Raw genomic sequence first — 19,366 nt, 5'->3', positions numbered from 1 at the left:
TCCTGGAAGTAAGGGTGGGGAGTCAAATTTTTAAGAAAAACCTATGTTGAAATATAAGTAAACTGGCCAATCTGTGAAAAATCAATTAAAAATATCTCTAATAATTATATTAATAAAAATAAGCGTCCTGGCAGTTCCTAGTGGAAAAGGACTAAGGCAAATTCACAAAAAAAGCATACAATCTACGAAGGGTAACCAGCAACTATAGTCAGTGTGAAGCAAACCAACCCAGAGATAGTCTATCTGCATGTTTCTTTTTAATTTTTTATTAACACTTTCAACATAACAAATTATCAAAACATATCATATTCATTATTTCCCCCCTTCAAACCCTCCCTCAGCTCCTCTCTCTGATTTCTCAGCACATATTATTCTCTGCATGTTATAAAACTATACATTTCCTTACATTATCTATCTACCATGTTATCAACCAATAAACTTGGGTATGTTTATTCAAAACCTGCCAAGGAGTCCAGTTCATTTGGTTGCCTTTTAAAATAAATTGTAAAAAGCGCCCGTTCTGCATGTTTCTTTATTTATTTGAAACTTTTACAAACCGCACTTTCATTGGAAAATAGCTGTCCCCTCTTTTTCCCTGTTTGTACCTTCCCCTGCTTATTTGTCTGTTTTGTAACAAAAGGAAATACTTATTTTTTTTTAAAAAAAGAGGAAAGTTAGCCAGACTAACTTGTGGAACTCCCTGCCACAGGAGCGCTTAAGAGCAGCGGGGAGAGGGGAGAGTTGGCAACGCTGCCCTCAGAAGAGACCTCCCTCAGGAGAACCAGAACCCGCTCCGGAACGATCTAGAACCACCGGGGCTGTTCCGGAACGTTCCCTGGAAGCCAGAATGCCCCATTGTCTGATGCCCTGGAGATGCCAGGAATGGGAGATGGGTTGGCGGAGCCCATGCCTGGCCTTGGTGGCGGTTCTGATCCTGGGGCCGGGCCCCTCCTGGCTCTGCCTACAGTGCGACCCCAATTTCGCCCTTCGCTTCGCCTCCTACGCCCCCCACCTGAGCCGCAAGTCCTGGGGGCTGGGGGACGTCCCGGCTGCCGGGCGGAGGCTGCGCGGCTGGGCCCAGGACACCCTGGCGGAACTGAACCTGGGGGTCCCGGCAGAGATCCGTGAGTCGCCTCGCAGGCCCAGGGTGCCGGATGTGGCCCTCCAAACCTCCCGATGTGGCCCTCGAGTCACAGCACCCCCTAAGCAATAACACCCCCTCTCTCCCCATGGACGGGCCCCATGTCAAAGATGGGGAAATTCAGGCTTGTGTGCCAATGTGGCCCTCGAGACCTCTCCACCTGGCCCCTGGAAATCTCCGCAGGCCACGCCCCCTGGCCCCAGGCCATGCACCCTCATTGGTCCAGCTGGGTCTGCAGCCTTCATACATCCCTTGCTGTTGCCCCTGGTCCAGCCCACCCCTTGTCTGTGGCCCTGGGAAGGCCAGCTCGAAGGAAACATGGCCCTCGAGCTAAACAAATAGGTTCCCCCCCCACCTCCCACTTAGACAAAGGAAGACAAGGCTTTCCTGCACTGGGTTCACCTGTGGAACTCCCTTCCACAAGATGTGGTGACTAAAAACCAGGTTCTTCTTTTTAAAAAAATCAAAATGTCCCTTTGCCAAAACTCTTGACCCGTTAGGAGCGCAGCCTTGCATTTTAGGTCCATGTGGACTGCAGCTTTCTGGGGGGGCTTACGATTTTTTGTATGCTCTCTCCCCACATCCTGTCCTTTCCCCATCTCTCCCCATCTTGTACAGCGATGGAGAAACTCCAGGCAATAGCGACAGTCGTCTATGGGAAGCTGGACACTCTCTTCAAAGGCAACACTTACAAGCCAGGTAAATAAATATAAATCTAGATTATATAGAAAGGGTCTGCCTTTATCTGTTTGCCCGGATGAGGATGGCCATTTATGGCAACTAGAATCGCCCGAGGCTGTGATTCCTCTGCAAAAGTTTGCAGATGTTCCTAATCACAGAATTGTAGAGTCGGAAGGGAACCCCAGAGGCATCTAGTCCAACCCCCTACGATGCACAAATCTTTTGCCCAATGTGGGGCTCGAATTCACAACCCGGAGGTTAAGATTCATGCTCTACCAAGTTTAAAAAAACACACACATGCTGCCAGACCTTTCTCTCTCTCTCTTCTCCCCCCCAAAGGTGTCCTTCCGGAAATCCTGCGTTCCATTTTCGAGGAACAAGTCAAATTGCTACGAAATGCCATCATCGAAAGTGAGTGTTCCCTCCTTCCGTCGTTTGGCGTTTCTTTCCTGGATTATACATACCTGAGTTTCGGAGCAGGGCTTAGTTAAGAAGAGGCATGTTAAGAAAGCAGGGTGGCTCTTTCACGCAGAAGCCCCTATCACAGGCCGGTTTGTGGGAATGCCTCTTTCAAGATGGTGGACAACGGGAATGCATCGCCTCTGGATAAAATGCTAAAGCATGTTAATTCTATTTTTGAAACATACTAAAGCAGTTGGTACCGTATTAAGCAGTTGGTCCCTTACCTTACCCGCCCCGCCCTGCCCTGGCCACAGTGATCCACACGACGGTCACCTCCAGGCTTGACTACTGTAATTCGCTCTACGCGGGGCTGCCCTTGAAGCTGACCCAGAAACTCCAGCGGGTGCAGAATGCTGCACTGAGGCTCCTCACTTGCGAGATCACATTCACCCGGTGCTATACCAGCTGCACTGGCTCCCGGTGGAGTATAGGATCGGGTTTAAGGTGCTGGTTTAAACTTTAAAGCCCTATACGGCCTAGGACCCTCGTACCTATGGACCGCCTCTCCCGGTAGGCCCCACGGAGGACCTTGAGGTCCACAAATGACAACACTTTGGAGGTCCCAAGTCGAAAGATTGGTCTCAACTAGGGCCAGGGCCTTTTCAGTACTGGCCCTGACTTGGTGGAATGCTCTGTCACAAGAGACTTGCGGGACTTGACATCTTTCTGCAGGGCCTGCAAGACAGAGCTTTTCCGCCTGGCCTTTGGTTTGGACTCAGTCTGACCCTTATGTTTCCTTCCCCTTACGGTTTTGACTTTTAAAATGAGGCTGCATTTTAAATTGCACTTTAACCTGTATTTTAAATTGTTTTCCCCCCTTATTATGTTTTTACTTTAATTTTATTGGTGTTAGCCACCCTGAGCCCGGCTCTGGCCAGGGAGGGCGGGGTATAAATAAATTATTATTATTATTATTATTATTATTATTATTATTATTATTATTATTACTTTGGAAATGCATGTAATATTGAGCAGCAAATAAGGCTGGATAGGGAAAGATCAAGGCCGGGGGAGTCGGCATGTAAATTTGTATTAAACTAGAATCAATTTGATATTCGATTGTTAAATTTTTTGAAGAGCAATAGCAAGTGAATTGGCACAAGGAAGAGGGATGCCTCTTCAAACAGGCTGCTGAGGGAAGTGCCTCTTCTACCATAATGGCTTGTGGGAATGTCTCATTGAAAAGTTCAGCTCTTGGGAATCCCTCTTCTAATATGGCAGCCAGTGGGAAGACTCTTCTCAATTGACAGCTTGTGGGAAACTTTTTTCTTTTTGTATAATTTTTATTAGAATCATAGAATCATAGAGTTGGAAGAGACCACAAGGGCCATCGAGTCCAACCCCCTGCCAAGCAGGAAACACCATCAGAGCACTCCTGACATATGGTTGTCAAGCCTCTGCTTAAAGACCTCCAAAGAAGGAGACTCCACCACACTCCTTGGCAGCAAATTCCACTGTCAAACAGCTCTTACTGTCAGGAAGTTCTTCCGAATGTTGAGGTGGAATCTTCTTTCTTGGTGGTTTGGATCCATTGCTCCGTGTCCGCTTCTCTGGAGCAGCAGAAAACAACCTTTCTCCCTCCTCTATGTGACATCCTTTTATATATTTGAACATGGCTATCATATCACCCCTTAACCTCCTCTTCTCCAGGCTAAACATGCCCAGCTCCCTTAGCCGTTCCTCATAAGGCATCGTTTCCAGGCCTTTGACCATTTTGGTTGCCCTCCTCTGGACACGTTCCAGTTTGTCAGTGTCCTTCTTAAACTGTGGTGCCCAGAACTGGACACAGTACTCCAGGTGAGGTCTGACCAGAGCAGAATACAGTGGCACTATTACTTCCCTTGATCTAGATGCTATACTCCTATTGATGCAGCCCAGAATTGCATTGGCTTTTTTAGCTGCCGCGTCACACTGTTGGCTCATGCCAAGTTTGTGGTCAACCAAGACTCCTAGATCCTTTTCACATGTACTGCTCTCAAGCCAGGTGTCACAAATTTTAACAATTACTGTATACGATATCATTACATAACAACCATTGTATCATTTGCTCTTGCAGAGCTTTTGACTCCCCTCCGTCCTTCTGCTACATTTTATTTTGCACATTTATAACATCTCCATCCTATATTTATCTTGTCTTAACATTCACTTTTGTCTTAAATAGAATGTTGATTCTTCTCACGAAGCGAGTCTTATCTCGGTCCTGCTAGTGTCTTTATATGTGTACAATGAGTCTCTATGTATAGTATAAATTTAGCCCATTCTTTCTGGAACACTTGATCACCCTGGTTCTGGATACGTCCCATCAGCCTTGCCATTTCTGCATACTCCATTGCCTTCGCCTGCCATTCTTCTATTGTCGGTCGCTCCTGCCGTTTGCACTTTTGGGCTAGTAAAATTCTTGCCGCTGTTGCAGCATACATAAACAGTTTTTGATCTATTTTTGGTATTTCCAGTCCAACCATTCCTAACAGAAATGCTTCAGGTCTCTTTGGAAAAGTGTACCTGAGCATTTTTTTTTAACTCGTTATATATATCATTCCAGAAGACTTCAACCTCGTCACAAGTCCGCTTGTGGGAATGCGTTTCAGCATAGTTTCATAATAAGCCATTCCTCCTTCGTTTGGTAAACCTACTCCCCATCTATTTGTGCAAATAATTAAGAGGAATAAATTTGTGTTGGGGGGTTATTAGTGAATTTGCTTTTCAGTATTTCCCTTGTTTTTTTGGGGGGGTTTCTTTTTGAGTAGTTTCTGCATTTCTCCTTGGGGTGGTTCGCTTGGTTTTCAAAATTATCAATGACAAAAAAATAAATAAATGACACAATACCATTAGAAGCGCAGAAACTGAGATCAACAGGGGATGCATAACTTCTGGGAACGCCTTGCAGGAAATGAATCATAGCATTGAAGAGTTGGAAAGGGGTCCCATGGGTCATCTAGTCCAACCCCCTGCAAATGCAGGAATCTCAGCTCAAGCACTGTTAAGTTGGTTGAATGCAACCGGTTAATCAACTGCACAGCTGTGGCCCAAATTTCAATTACTCTTGAGAGGTGGCCAGAGAGCCACGAGGGAACCCTACTGCCTAAAAACCGACTCACTTTCTCTCTCTCTCGCCTTTCCTTAGGTAGAGTGAAGTGTGAACGCCATTGTGGTAAGTGGGCTTTGTGGGGAGGGGTGCCGCCATCTTGAGTCATAGCAATGCCTTTTGTGTGCCTGAATGGAGAGAGAGGAACGTGTGTCGAGACCCTCTGACTTTTGTGGGGTCAAGACGTGAGCCTGTGGGTTTACCAGCATCCATGATTGAAGGGTTAGTTGCAGGTATGAGTGGTTTATATAGGGACGCGGGTGGCGCTGTGGGTTAAACCACAGAGCCTAGGGCTTGCCGATCAGAAGGTTGGCGGTTCGAATCCCCGTGATGGGGTGAGCTCCCGTTGCTCGGTCCCTGCTCCTGCCAACCTAGCAGTTCGAAAGCGGGAAGGTAAACGGCATTTCCGTGCGCTGCTCTGGTTCGCCAGAAGCGGCTTAGTCCTGCTGGCCACATGACCCGGAAGCTGTACGCCGGCTCCCTCGGCCAATAAAGCGAGATGAGCGCTGCAACCCCAGAGTCGGCCACGACTGGACCTAATAGTCAGGAGTCCCTTTACCTTTAACCGCCAATCGAGCCCTTACGCTTGCCACCAAACCACTCACATACCCAACCAAACCTTCAATTTCAACGCAACTATATCCAACCAGATGTCATTCCCCAATGAGGAGAGATGCACCCCGTCATCCCGATAAAGGGCCACGTCTTTGAAGGTAATATTTGGGTGTGAAATCACAAAACCAATTCAGCAACCCTCTTAACCACCGTTTAGGTTATTGGCATAATTTTGGCCACAACTTTATTGATTACCGATAGTGAGTAGTTTGTCTAGGCATTGGTTCCCAACTAGCTGCACCTGACCGTGTCCCCGATTGGTGGTTAGGCATTGGTTAAAACTAAAGGCTAGTGGCCCCTGGGTGATGGCCTGCAAAAGAAGGCGGCCCCTCAGCTGAAAGAAACTGCCCCACCCTTCAAAACATGGGTTTGGACTTTGCATCACAAATGATGCTCTGGTGTTTTAATCTCTGATGCAGAGGAAATGGGTCCATCCGTGGCACCGGAAGATGCTGTGCCACCAGCCTCAGCCAGCCAGCCATCTGCCTGCCTCCCTCCATTCCAGGGGTTGCCACCTGCCTGCCATCTTCTTCCTACTGCGTCTGAGCGTTGCCCTCATGGAACAGCAGGGAGGGAGGAGGAGAACAGGGACAAAACCAAACAGAGCCCTCTCTGCTTGTCATTGGCTCTGGCGCCACCTGCTGTTGGACTCCTGTCCTGATCTACCTGTCCAAAATAGGGCTTGTGGGAGTGGCCAGCACAGGGATGCCAAAGGAGGATGTCAAAGATGTCCGCATGGCCGGTTCTAGTGCTTTATTACAACTGATCCAGAATGCGGCTGCCAGACTGGTGACGGGGAGGGGCCGCTGGGACCATGCAACACCGTCTTATTTATACCCCGCCCATCGGGATGGGTTTTCCCAGCCACTCTGGGCAGCTTGCAACACATATAATAACATAATAAAACATTAAGCATTAAAAACTTCCCGATACAGGGCTGCCTTCAGATGTCCCCTAAAATTGTATAGTTGCTTATCTCCTTGACATCTAATGGAAGGACATTCCACAGGGAGGGTGCCACCACCGAGAAGGCCCTCTGCCTGGTTCTCTGTAATCTCACTTCTCACAGGGAGGGAACCACCAGAAGGCCCTCGGAGCTGGACCTCAGTGTCTGGGCTGAGTGATGGGGGTGGAGACGCTCTTTCAGGTATACTGGGCTGAGGCCATTTAGGGCTTTCAAGGTCAGCACCAACACTGTGAATCATTCCCAGAAATGCACTGGGAGCCAATGTAGGTCTTTCACAGGCATAGGCAAACTTGGCCCTCCAGATGTTTTGGGACTACAATTCCTATCATCCCTGACCACTGGTCCTGTTAGCTAGGGATGGTGGGAGTTGTAGTCCCAAAGCATCTGGAGGGCCGAGTTTGCCTATGCCTGGTCTTTCAGGACTGGTGTTATATGGTCCCAGCAGCTGCTCCCAGTCACCTATCTGGCTGCCATATTTGATGTTTTCTGTTTTTCTGTTTTTGTTTTACAGGAATAAAGCAATACGAAGCCGTTTCTTGTGTGACGTGCAACACCACCAAGCCAGCTTGCTTTGGATATAATTGCGAGTAAGAATTCTCTCTCTCTTAGGAGAGCCAGTGTGGTGTAGTGGTTAAGAGCGGTAGTCTCGTAATCTGGGGAACCGGGTTCGCGTCTCCGCTCCTCCACATGCAGCTGCTGGGTGACCTTGGGCCAGTCACACTTCTCTGAAGTCTCTCAGCCCAACTCACCTCACAGAGTGTCTGTTGTGGGGGAAGAAGGGAAAGGAGAATGTGAGCCGCTTTGAGACTCCCTAGGGTAGTGAAAAAGTGGGATATCAAATCCAAACTCCTCCTCTTCTTCTTCTCTCATCCCCACGTTAGAAAAAATACAATTACAAATGGCATTTCTTCTTTGGCAGGAGCTTTTTCGTTCCATTTTTGTGCATTAAGAAATCCTAGCTGCTCTCTTTACTTACATAAACAGCTTAATTATCTTTTTTGAAATTTCTGTCCCTATAATCAGTGGCGTAGCGTGGGTTGTCAGCACCCGGGACAAGGCAAGTAATTTGCGCCCCCTAACCCGTGGATTTGCGCCCCCTAACCTGTGGATTTGCCCTAACCCCAGAAGTTGCACCCGGTGCGGACGGCCCCCCCTGCACCCCCCACACTACGCCACTGCCTATAATCCCTAAGAGAAAAGCTTCACTTCTTTCTTTTTTTGTATAATCACTTTGAGCATCTTTTTTATCTCATCATATATCCTACCCCAAAATACCCTCGGCTTTCTTACAAGTCCAGCACCTACATATGGGAAAAAACCCCAATTTGCTTGTTTACACTTCCAGCAGTTAGAACACTGTCTCACCATCTCGTCCTCTGTCGTCTCCTTCTCCTTGCGCCCTCCATCTTTCCCAACATCAGGGTCTTTTCCAGGGAGTCTTCTCTTCTCATGAGGTGGCCAAAGTCTTGTAGCTTCAGGATCTGTCCTTCCAGTGAGCACTCAGGGCTGATTTCCTTCCAAATGGAGAGGTTTGATCTTCTTGCAGTCCATGGGACTCTCAAGAGTCTCCTCCAGACCATAATTCAAAAGCATCCATTCTTCGGCGATCAGCCTTCTTTATGGTCCAGCTCTCACTTCCATACATCACTACTGGGAAAACCATAGCTTTTACTATACGGACCTTTGTTGGCAAGGTGATGTCTCTCCTTTTTAAGACGCTGTCTAGTTTTGTCATTGCTTTTCTCCCAAGAAGCAGGCGTCTTTTAATTTCGTGACTGCTGTCACCATCTGCAATGATCATGGAGCCCAAGAAATTAAAATCTCTCACTGCCTCCATTTCGCCCCCTTGTGTTTGCCAGGAGGTGATGGGACCAGTGGCCATGATCTTAGTTTGATCTTCCATTAAAAACTGCAGAAAAGACGATGAATTGAAAGTGCAGGCGATGGGGGTACCTTTCCCTCTTTATCTGTTTGTTTTATAACACAAAATAAGGGCAAGGTACCTGCAGCCAGACGGGTTATAGTGAGTAATTGGAAAAATGCAGAAGAGCTAGGGGTGAACCGATGGAGGAAAAAACTGAATAATATTATAATTTTAGAATATCTAACTGTGAAGATACACAGAATGAAAGAGTTTGAGGTCAGTGAGAAAGAGGAGGATTGGTTTGAGAAGATATTGAATTATTTGGGTAGGTTTGAACAATTTGGGGCAATTAAAATGTTAAAAGTTAAATAAACCTTGTGGATGGAGGAGTGTTAATGTATATAGAATTGTACATATTTGAATGTGTTGTTATTGATTATGTATACCCAATGTATCAGCCGCCTGGGGGGTTTCACTGTTTGTGTTTGGTTGTTGGTAAAAAATAAAAATTAAAGTAAATAATATAAACTAATAAGGTAAAGGTAAAGTTACCCCTAGGGACGCGGGTGGCGCTGTGGGTTAAAGCCTCAGCACCTAGGACTTGCCGATTGAAAGGTCGCGGTTCGAATCCCCGCGGCGGGGTGCGCTCCCATCGCTCAGTCCCAGCGCCTGCCAACCTAGCAGTTCAAAAGCACCCTCGGGTGCAAGTAGATAAATAGGGACCGCTTACTAGCGGGAAGGTAAATGGCGTTCCGTGTGCTGCGCTGGCTCGCCAGATGCAGCTTTGTCACGCTGGCCACGTGACCCGGAAGTGTCTGCGGACAGCGCTGGCTCCCGGCCTCTTGAGTGAGATGGGCGCACAACCCCAGAGTCTGTCAAGACTGGCCCGTACAGGCAGGGGTACCTTTACCTTTACCTTAAAGTTACCCCTGCCCGTACGGGCCAGGCATGTCCGACTCTAGGGTTGTACGCTCATCTCACCTTTACCTTTACCTTAAAGTTACCCCTGCCCGTACGGGCCAGGCGTGTCCGACTCTAGGGTTGTACGCTCATCTCACCTTTACCTTTACCTTAAAGTTACCCCTGCCCGTACGGGCCAGGCGTGTCCGACTCTAGGGTTGCACGCTCATCTCACTTAAGAGGCCGGGAGCCAGCGCTGTCCAAAGACACTTCCGGGTCACGTGGCCAGCGTGACGAAGCTGCTCTGGCGAGCCAGCACCAGCGCAGCGCACGGAAACGCCGTTTACCTTCCCGCTATAAAGCGGTACCTATTTATCTACTTGCACTTAAGGGTGCTTTCGAACTGCTAGGTGGGCAGGAGCTGGGACCAAAAGACGGGAGCTCACCCAGCCGTGGGGATTCGAACCGCCAACCATACGATCGGCAAGTCCTAGGCACTGAGGTTTTACCCACAGCGCCACCAGCGTCCCTCATAAACTAATAAACATTAAAAAACAGGGGAGGCTGGTTCATTAGGGCAAGTGGCTTCAGTCTGGCCCTGACACCCAGGAAGTCTCTCCAGCCACAACCCCACATTCTGACCCCGAGTTTCTGTCCCCCGTTTCCGCCCCCCAGGTCCTCTGAAGACTGGGAAGATGCCTTGAAGGGACTCTACGAATACATGTGAGTTTTCCAGGGGCTGTGCAGGGTTAGCGGTGGTGGGCAGGCATTTGGGAGGCAAGAAAGGGGAGCAAGCAGTCCCTGGTGAAGTTTCTAGTCCCTGTGTTTCTGGAGACAGGGTGAACGAAGCGAGACGGGGAGAGGGGCCACCTGGGACCCTCCCCAGGTTGTTGGACTCATCCCTGGCTTGGGGCCAATGGGAATTGGAGTCGGCAACATCGGGTGGGTCACAGGTTTGCGGTGGTCTAAGAAGATGCATTCTCTACTGCATGCAAGCGATGGAAGAATGCTTCTGTTCAGGACAGGCGCTTCCTTCTGGGAACAGGGAATGCCCCTCCTTTCAGCAGGGGCAGGGGGAATTTGCATCTCTTCATAGATCTTTGGCGGAAGGCCTCTATTCGCAAGATGCATTCCCTCCTGAGAAAGGAGAATGCCCCTTGGAAGATATCTTCATGCTTGCTGGGAATGCAAAATCGTAGATATATTTTGGACCGGGCTCTTCGATTTTCTCTCTGAAATTATTAAACAACCTCTTTTGCCAGTACCAGCCTTAGCTTTCACAAAACCCAGATTCCGACCCCACCACCCAGCATAAAGATTTACCGTATTTTTTGCTCTAGAAGACTCACTTTTTCCCTCCTAAAAAGTAAGGGGAAATGTGTGTGCATCTTATGGAGCGAATGCAGGCTGCGCAGCTATCCCAGAAGCCAGAACAGCAAGAGGGGTGGCTGCTTTCACTGTGCAGCGATCCCTCTTGCTGTTCTGGCTTCTGAGATTCAGAATATTTTTTTTCTTGTTTTCCTCCTCCAAAAACTAGGTGCGTCTTATGGTCTGGTGCGTCTTATAGAGCGAAAAATACGGCAATTCTTTTTCTACTGGTAGCTGCACATCTAGTGATATCAGATCCCTGGAAATCCCAGGTGTTGCGACTTCTTGAGATGTGGTTCCATAATATTAGTTCGGAACGTCTAACTGGGCTTGGAAGAGTTGCAAATGGGGTTATAAAGGAAAATAAAACCTGGTTTCCCTTCTTTTCATATGAAAAGGGGGGGAGAAAATAAAGCTCTCCCACCAGCCTCACAAACCTGCCTGTGGAAGAACCTGCCAATGTTTCAAGACCATGTAAAATGACATTTGCCTGACACCTGCTTCATAGAATACAGGCAGGTGGTTGGAAAACTTTTGTAATGTCTCAGGTTTTAATCAAGACATTGCGGCTGGGGTATTTTGAACCGTTTTGGAACTGCTCTTGTTACTGCTCTGTGTTGCTTTGTGCTGCAGTCTCTGCATTTTTAATAATAATAATAAAAAGACGGAAAGAAGGAAAGGAAGGAAGGAAGGAAGGAAGGAAGGAAGGAAGGAAGGAAGATCCTTCTTAGATCAAGGATCAGTGGCACTCTCATTTTTGCAGAGCTCCAACTCCTGCCATTCCCAGCTCCCGGCCATGTGGGCTGCTGGGGCTACTGGAAGTTGCAGTCCCGGCAATATAATGAGGGCCACAGGGCCCCATCTCGGCCCTTCGGACTTTCACCTTACGGAGGTCAACAATGCCACGTCCACACACAGGCGACAAGCCCCAGGCTGTTTGGGGGAAGCAGAACGCAGCAGTCCTGTCCCCCTTTAGAAAGAACTGGCTGGTGGGGGCTCTACAGGATTCCCATTAGGTGGCGGCACCAAGACTTTGGAACTCACTGCCACTTGCTGTCGGGCAGGAACTTCCGCGGTACTCTTTGTGGTGCCTACTTAAAACATATTTGTTTAGGGAGGAGTATCCCGACACATATTATTATTATTATTATTATTATTATTATTATTATTATTATTATTATTATTATTATTCCACCCATCTGGCCGGGTTGCCCCATAAACATTGATGTGTTTTGATCGCCTTTTAGTGCTGTCGCTCATTTTAATCACCTTTCAAATGCTTTTAGCTGTTTTTAAAACTGTTTCTACCAGTAAAATTTAATGTTTCTTGCACACCACTTAGAGGTTTTTGTTACAACCCAGCGATATAAGAATTTGGTTGAAGAAATATAAAGAAATAAAGATGCCTGTTATATCCTGTTTTTTCCTTCTCTTCCTCTCTCTCTCTCTCTCTCTCTCTCTCTCTCACAGATACAGTTTGACAACGTAAGTTAGGCGTTTTCACACGTGTTTTGGAGCAAAGTTTTCCGCAGCGACGAAAATTTGAGCGCGGGAAATGGAAGATTTTGCCCCTTTCTGCAAGGCCCCCTTGGCTGCGCCCCGTGTGACACTCTTGCGAGGAAGGCGGTGGCAGGAGTCCCCCTGACGGACAGCGGAGGGGCAGCAGTTTTCCGAAATGACCAGCTGGGGGGCTCTGGGTTGGCCCCCGAAGTGGGAAAAAAAACCAACAACAACACACCACTTTTGTCCAGGTTGCCAAAAGTGAAACATTGAGCAGCTGAATCCACATAAGGGAGACCCACCCGGAGGGGCAAGATGAGCTGGGGTAGCTCAGTGGGCAGAAGACGAGACTTAATCTCAGGGTTGTGGGTTCAAGTCCTGCACTGGGCAAAAGATTCCTGCATCACAGAGGGTTGGACTAGATGACCCACATTGTGTTGTGTGTGTGTGTGTGTGCAGAATATGACATTTGTGTGCGCGTGTTTGCGTTAAGATCCTCAGAAATGATTTTGCTAGGAACTCTTTTTTTTACTTAAGACTTTTAAATTAATTTTTCAAAACTTTAACCAATTAATTTCAATTTTCAAATTTGTTATACATTTCTCTTTTGATTTGACTTTCCGCCTTTTCTTCCACGCTGTTTTTCATACCAATCCCTTTCACAAGTATAATATCACACATTTCATATTCCTCCATTTCATCTATTATCGCTATCTTCCCGTTGCTCAAATTTCAAATCCTGCTTGTGATTTCATTTGGTTACGATATTTTTTCCCCTTCAAATAATCCAAAATTTCAGAGTTTCTTTTTTAAAATTAGCTGGGAACTCTTCCAGGTGATTTTTTAACACCTGGCTGCTGTCTTCACAGGAACCCAGGCGAGTGGTCGATGGCACTGAAGCAACTCCCGGGATTTAGGTAGGCACCCATTTCCTTGAAAGCCACTGGAAAAACTGAGGTACTCCCCCACAAAACGTAGGGCAACAGTTGCGGGTGGGGAAACAGCGGCCGGGAGAATGAGTTTGTGGGAGAGGGGGGAGGCTTATAGATTAAATTAACGAATAGCTGCCGAGACGATATAGCAGGGACTCAGTCCTAGAAAGGAGTGGCCCCTTTCTGGGATAATTGTTCCGTCCCAGGAAGCGGCGCCAGAGCTGAAGGGAAGACAGGACGGCCATCCTGTCAGGGATGTTGTGCTTTACAGGATTTTACTTTGGGATTTTATGTCGCATCCGGCGTTCAGCAGGGGGGCTGTTCAATGCCTATCGATTCCTGCTGATGCAAGATTGCAGCAGCTAAGCAGGTGTAAACCTGGAATATTATTATTATTATTATTATTATTATTATTATTATTATTTATACCCCGCCTATCTGGCTGGGTTTCCCAAGCCGCTCTGGGCGGCTTACAGCACCTACAGGGTCTACAAGAGGGAGGCAGATACAGGGAGAAGGAAAGGAATTGGGACCTACAGCATCAATGTGTTTTAAGAAACCACCAAGAACATTTTTAGAGCATTGCAGTGGGGGTCTCTTCCAACTGTACAATTCTGTCTTTCTCTCCCCATCCCTTTATCTTTCAGCCACTGCACATCTACAAGGTAAACAACCGGCCTGGAGGAAAGATGGACGGGAGTTGCTGAGCCGAAAGTTGTTGTGCTTGTGGCTGCGTGCGCAGGCGACATTTTAAAAGCCCACGGCTTCCCCCAGAGAGAGTCCCAAAGACAGCTGTAGTTTGCCCCTTGCAAAGCGACAATTCCCAGCGCCCTGATTCTAATGCCATAATGCTGCAAGTCTATGGTGTGCCCACGTTTTGAATGCCCTGTTCTGTTCTGGTCACCTCGCCTTGAAAAGGAGATTGTAGAGCAGGGGAAAGTTCAGAAAAGGGGCAACCCGAATGATCAAGAGGATGGAGAATGGTTGCAGTATTTGGGGCTTTTTAGTGCAGAAAGGGGACACGGGTGGCGCTGTGGTCTAAACCACTGAGCCTCTTGGGCTTGCTGATCGGAAGGTTGGCGGTTCGAATCCCGGCAACGGGGTGAACTCCTGTTGTTCGGTCCCTGCTCCTGCCAACCTAGCAGTTCAAAAGCACGTCAAAGTGCAAGTAGATAAATAGGTACCGCTCTGGCGGGAAGGTAAACGGCCTTTCCGTGTGCTGCTCTAGTTTGCCAGAAGCGGCTTGGTCATGCTGGCCACATGACCTAGAAGCTGTACGCCGGCTCCCTCGGCCAATAAAGCGAGATGAGCGCCGCAACCCCAGTCGGTCACAACTGGACCTAATGGTCAGGGGTCCCTTTACCTTTACCTAGTGCAGAAAGGGGTTACGTGAGAGTTCACGCATCGTTTGGAGAAAGCAGATAGAGGGAAGTTTTTCTCTGCCTCTCAGAACACTTGAACTTTTGGATATCTGACAAAGCTTGGAGGATTCAGGACTGATGAAAGTCCTTTGTCACACGGCACAGTTGAACTGTGGAACTCACTGCCACTGGAAGGCTTTAAAGGAGGATTAGACAAATTCATGGCCATCGATGGCTGCTAGCCAAGAAGGCTATGCTCTGCCCGCCACGATTGAAGGCAGTAATGCTTCGAATAACAACTGCTGGAAAACACAAGAGAGGGGAGGGCTCTTGTGTTCGAATCACGCCTTTGGGTTTCCCAGAGACATCTGGTTGGCCACTGCAAGAAGAGGGTGCTGGAATAGATAGGCCATCTAATATTCTTAAAAGACAGCTCCCAGCACACTCTGGCAGAAAATTGTGCTCTTCCTTATTCAGTTCACTAATGAATTGCTTCCCATGAGGCATCTGGAAGTGATTCGCAATGCAAGGATTGTTAACATATATAAAAACAGCTTAAAACAATCACACTTTGAAACTATGATAAATATTGTTGCACGCCACTCCAATCTCTTGAGCAGCGAGAGATTCCAGGGGGGTTCCTGCATCTACCCAGGGCTGAGTTTCCCTGGAAAGGAGGTCAGTAGAATCCCACTTCTGACACCAGTGTTGCGCACACCCAAATCTCCAAGTGCTGAGAGACTCCAGGGGTTCTGGGCACTAACTCAGGGTTTGGCCTCCTTGAAATAAAGGCCAGGGGAGACAGTGGTGTCTTTAGTAGTTTTATCGACACATGTATACAACCGGCACATGGCGTCGAACTTAACTCCGTGTCTTCCTCTGTTTCCGCAGACCAGAGAACCTGAACTTTACGAGTAAGTTTCCAAAACTTTGTCTTGGGTGCTGCAGGGGGCATGGCTTCACGACTTATGGGCTGATGTGAAATAGAGGTATTCTCTTCCATTAGCAAGGAAGACCTCTTCTTAGATCAAGAAGGATGAAACATCTCTGGCCCATCTCTTGCTGGACTCTCATCTCCTGTCCTCCCAGACCACGTGTGAGATGGGAGTAATGGTTCCATCTTAAAGAGGCATTCCCTTTCGAGGGATTGTGCCTCTTCTTCAAAAAGGGACATAGGAACCCCTGTGGCTGGCGACTCCTGGCAAACAGCCACCATCCAGCGAGCCCCAAAATCAGGAATGGTCCTCCAACACGTGGGGAGGCCACAGGTTCCTAATCTGTTATGCCACCATGTTACAGAGTTGGAAAGGTGGAGTCAGAAGGGCGCTGCATGCCAGTTTTAGGGACAGCAGCTACAAGGGGGGGGTCTCTAATGCCTGCTTTCTGTCCCCTAGGTATAGAAAGCACCCTCTCGAAAAACTGGCTGAACTTGATGGCGCTGAAGGAGCTTGAGGGAGAGACCCCCGTTCTCCAGCTCCTCGCCCCGATCTGCTGAATTCTTTCCTTTTCCGCAATGTTCTATGGAAAGCCCACTTTGATGTAATAAAATTATGGATAGAGAGACCCCTGCAGTTTGGTGCCGTGAAGCTTGGCTGTATTAGAAAGATGGTCTCATTGGTTTTACAAACAGCCAGGAACCTCCCAACTACATATGAAACGGTCTGGGTCTTTTGAAAGGGAAAATGGGCCATCAACTGAAAAAGGGGTTCGACGGCTCAAGAAAAAACGAAACGGTGAATTAATGGGTAAGTAACCAAAACTGACGTGGGTGGCGCTGTGGGTTAAACAGCTGAGCCTAGGACTTGCCGATCAGAAGGTCGGCATTTCGAATCCCCACGACGGGGTGAGCTCTTGTTGCTAGGTCCCTGCTCCTGCCAACCTAGCAGTTCAAAAGCACATCAAAGTGCAAGTAGATAAATAGGTACCACTCCGGTGGGAAGGTAAACGATGTTTCCGTGCGCTGCTCTGGTTCGCCAGAAGCGGCTTAGTCATGCTGGCCACATGACCCAGAAGCTGTACGCCGGCTCCCGCGGCCAATAAAGCGAGATGAGCGCCGCAACCCCAAAGTCAGCCATGACTGGACCTAACGGTCAGGGGTCCCTTTAACCTTTACCTTTAACCAAAACTGAAGCTTTTCCAAAGCGGGGGGAAACATGAAAGACCTTTCAAGAGTCAGCTGGTTTTGTAATTTTATTGGATCATCTCAACATACACACACGCACACACAAAAATTGGTACAGCAGCTTTGTGGCGTTTTTCTCTTTCGGGGATTTCAGGGGAAAGGGGGGAATGTCGGTAGCAAATAAGTTTGATTTTCTTCTTCCTCCCCCCCCCCAAAAAAAACATAACACATCATACAGTTTTTTAAAGGTTCTAGAATCACCAAAAGGTTTCTGCAAGAGAACATAATCTACATGCTAAAGTGAGGGGTTTTTTTTCATCCAGGAATATATGTACACATATATAGATATATATATATACTTCTTTTTTTTAATCCACTAATTCCAAGGAACCTTTGTCCTTTTTAAGACAAATTTAAAAGACGCCGTGCAGTCTCCCTCCCAACGCGCACGCAAAAATCCGGACTAAGCCACGGAAGGTTGACCAGGAGCTTCTCCCCGCCCCAAAGAACTTTTTAAATACTTTTATCAAGCAACATGGGCCCCGACGATAATGTGGGAGAGGGAGAGACCTGGATCCATCTGATTAATGAAGTTCTGCCAGAGCAAAACGAACCCCTCTTTCCCCAAGCCGGCAAGCATTTTGCAAGTGGTTTTGGATTTTAAAAAACCCAAACCTACCCCTAAATCATGGGGGGGGGGGGGGGAGGGAGGCTGAGGCACCCGTGTCTTGAAACAAGCAGCACATCAAAAAGCAAGCCAGAGACCAGGGTTTTCATGCTTGTTTCTGTGCTCTCTCTCTGCATCCCACAAAATATACTTTATTTGGGGATGGGGGTGGGGAGGTTCAAAAATGATATTTTGCGAAACAGGTGGGCTCTTTAAAAAAAATTGCTAAGTGCCATATTCCTTTCAACAGTGATCAAGCTGATTTCAAAATAAATAAGTCGCCGGCTCACTTCCGTCTTACGGGACAGGCGCGTGGGGGAAGGTTTGTCGAAACTAGAGGGAAGAAGACTTGTTTCCAGCCAAGAATCTCCCAAAAAACACAAGGAAGCCGTCCCACAAGCTGTGCGGTCTGCCAGTTTCTCGGACCAATGTCACGCAGCTGATCGATTATAGAGTCTTGATCTGGGAGTTCAGAAGCCCAAGGCACAGTTTATGGGAACGGGTGGAATATGGGGCGAAAAGGGATAACCTGGTGGGAGGACCATGGCCAGAGCAACCAAAGGGGTCAACCTAACATGGTAAGCCAAATAAAAATGTCAAAAATAAAGTGGGGGGGTGGGATCCACACACAAAACCAAGAGACAATGAACCTTTGGATTTCCAGTTTTCTTTTTGCTACATTCTAAACAAAATAAAAACTTCAGGAATGTGAAATTTTGCTCTCTCTCTGTCTCTCTCTAAGCGGACATCACAAAGACCCACGGGAAGGGGAGTTGATCGATCTCGCAGAACGGGAATGAATCCCATCCTCGGAAGGCAGGAGGGGAGGCAAACACAACTGGATTGTGGTGGGAGGGAAGCCAGGGCTTAAAAAAAACAAAAACCCCAACAACAGCAACAACAAAACTAATTACAGGTACCGTCAGCCTGGATGTGGACCACCACACCATCACTATTGAGGGCGGTGACCCAGAAGAGCAACCGTGAAATTGGAGCCGATTTAAAGAGATGCGGTGCCTGCGATTTCTTGGGTCGCTCAGCACCACACCTCATGGGGCCATGGACTGTGGCAAGGATCTCTCGGGCGGCTGCGTCAACGATGGCAGGGCACTTCTCTGGCAGAGAAGAAGTTCCCCACCACGGCTGGTCGAAAAGTTCAAAATGGAATGTGAGGGAAGGGGGGGGGGAGAGAGAAAAGACTACAGCTTCGGGATGTGTAAACCGCCAGAACCGAAAAACAACACCCACCCCCACGCCCCGGGGCGGAGTGGGAGTGGGAAAATGCCCGCCCCCAGGAGGGGCAGGTAGGAGGACCGTACGTGCGCATGGGGGGAGAGAGGGGAGGGGAGAGGAATCTTCATCGCTCGGCCGGATTCAGTCTGTGTGAGCCTCACGACACTCCTCTCTCGGGGGGAGGCGGGGGGGAGGAGAACGGATCGCACCAGTTTCTCGGGAGCAACTCAGCACTTCGACAAGGTCTCCTTGAGTTCAGACAGCAGGTTGCCCAGCAAGGTCGGCTCGTTGCACTTGGCATCGACGGAGACGGAGTTCTCTCCCTTTGGAAAGAGAGCGGATTTTCATTTGTGGGTGTGGAGAGAGATGAGACAGCAAACACAGGTTGTGGCCAACCAACACAATCAAATAATAATAATAAAAATAAAAATTATTTATATCCCACCCTCCCCAGCTGAAGCCAGGCTC

General features: G+C 48.1%; 2 protein-coding genes across 7 annotated transcripts in view; one reads left to right on the top strand and one right to left on the bottom strand.

The window, feature by feature from the left end:
* Nucleotides 1-889: 889 nt before the first annotated feature.
* IZUMO4 (IZUMO family member 4) lies at nucleotides 890-16,433 on the top strand. Its single transcript, XM_028713964.2, has 11 exons — nucleotides 890-1,124; nucleotides 1,760-1,840; nucleotides 2,162-2,233; nucleotides 5,409-5,435; nucleotides 7,463-7,538; nucleotides 10,391-10,438; nucleotides 12,554-12,568; nucleotides 13,453-13,500; nucleotides 14,163-14,180; nucleotides 15,768-15,790; nucleotides 16,271-16,433. The coding sequence occupies exons 1-11, from the start codon at nucleotides 890-892 to the stop codon at nucleotides 16,369-16,371; spliced, it is 744 nt and encodes a 247-aa protein (XP_028569797.1). The 3' UTR covers nucleotides 16,372-16,433.
* A 620-nt stretch (nucleotides 16,434-17,053) lies between these two features.
* Nucleotides 17,054-19,366, bottom strand: part of AP3D1 (adaptor related protein complex 3 subunit delta 1) — a 49,215-nt gene continuing 46,902 nt past the window's right edge. For all 6 annotated transcript variants that reach the window (XM_077921991.1, XM_077921992.1, XM_077921993.1 and 3 more), the window contains one exon: nucleotides 17,054-19,221. In XM_077921991.1, the coding sequence (XP_077778117.1) occupies nucleotides 19,126-19,221 (96 nt within the window). In that variant the 3' untranslated portion in view covers nucleotides 17,054-19,125. The remainder of the gene's footprint in view (nucleotides 19,222-19,366) is intronic.

This window comes from Podarcis muralis, chromosome 18 (genome assembly GCF_964188315.1).
Source record: "Podarcis muralis chromosome 18, rPodMur119.hap1.1, whole genome shotgun sequence".
NCBI classification, from domain to species: Eukaryota; Metazoa; Chordata; class Lepidosauria; order Squamata; family Lacertidae; genus Podarcis; species Podarcis muralis.
This window is presented reverse-complemented; position numbering and strand designations above follow the sequence as displayed.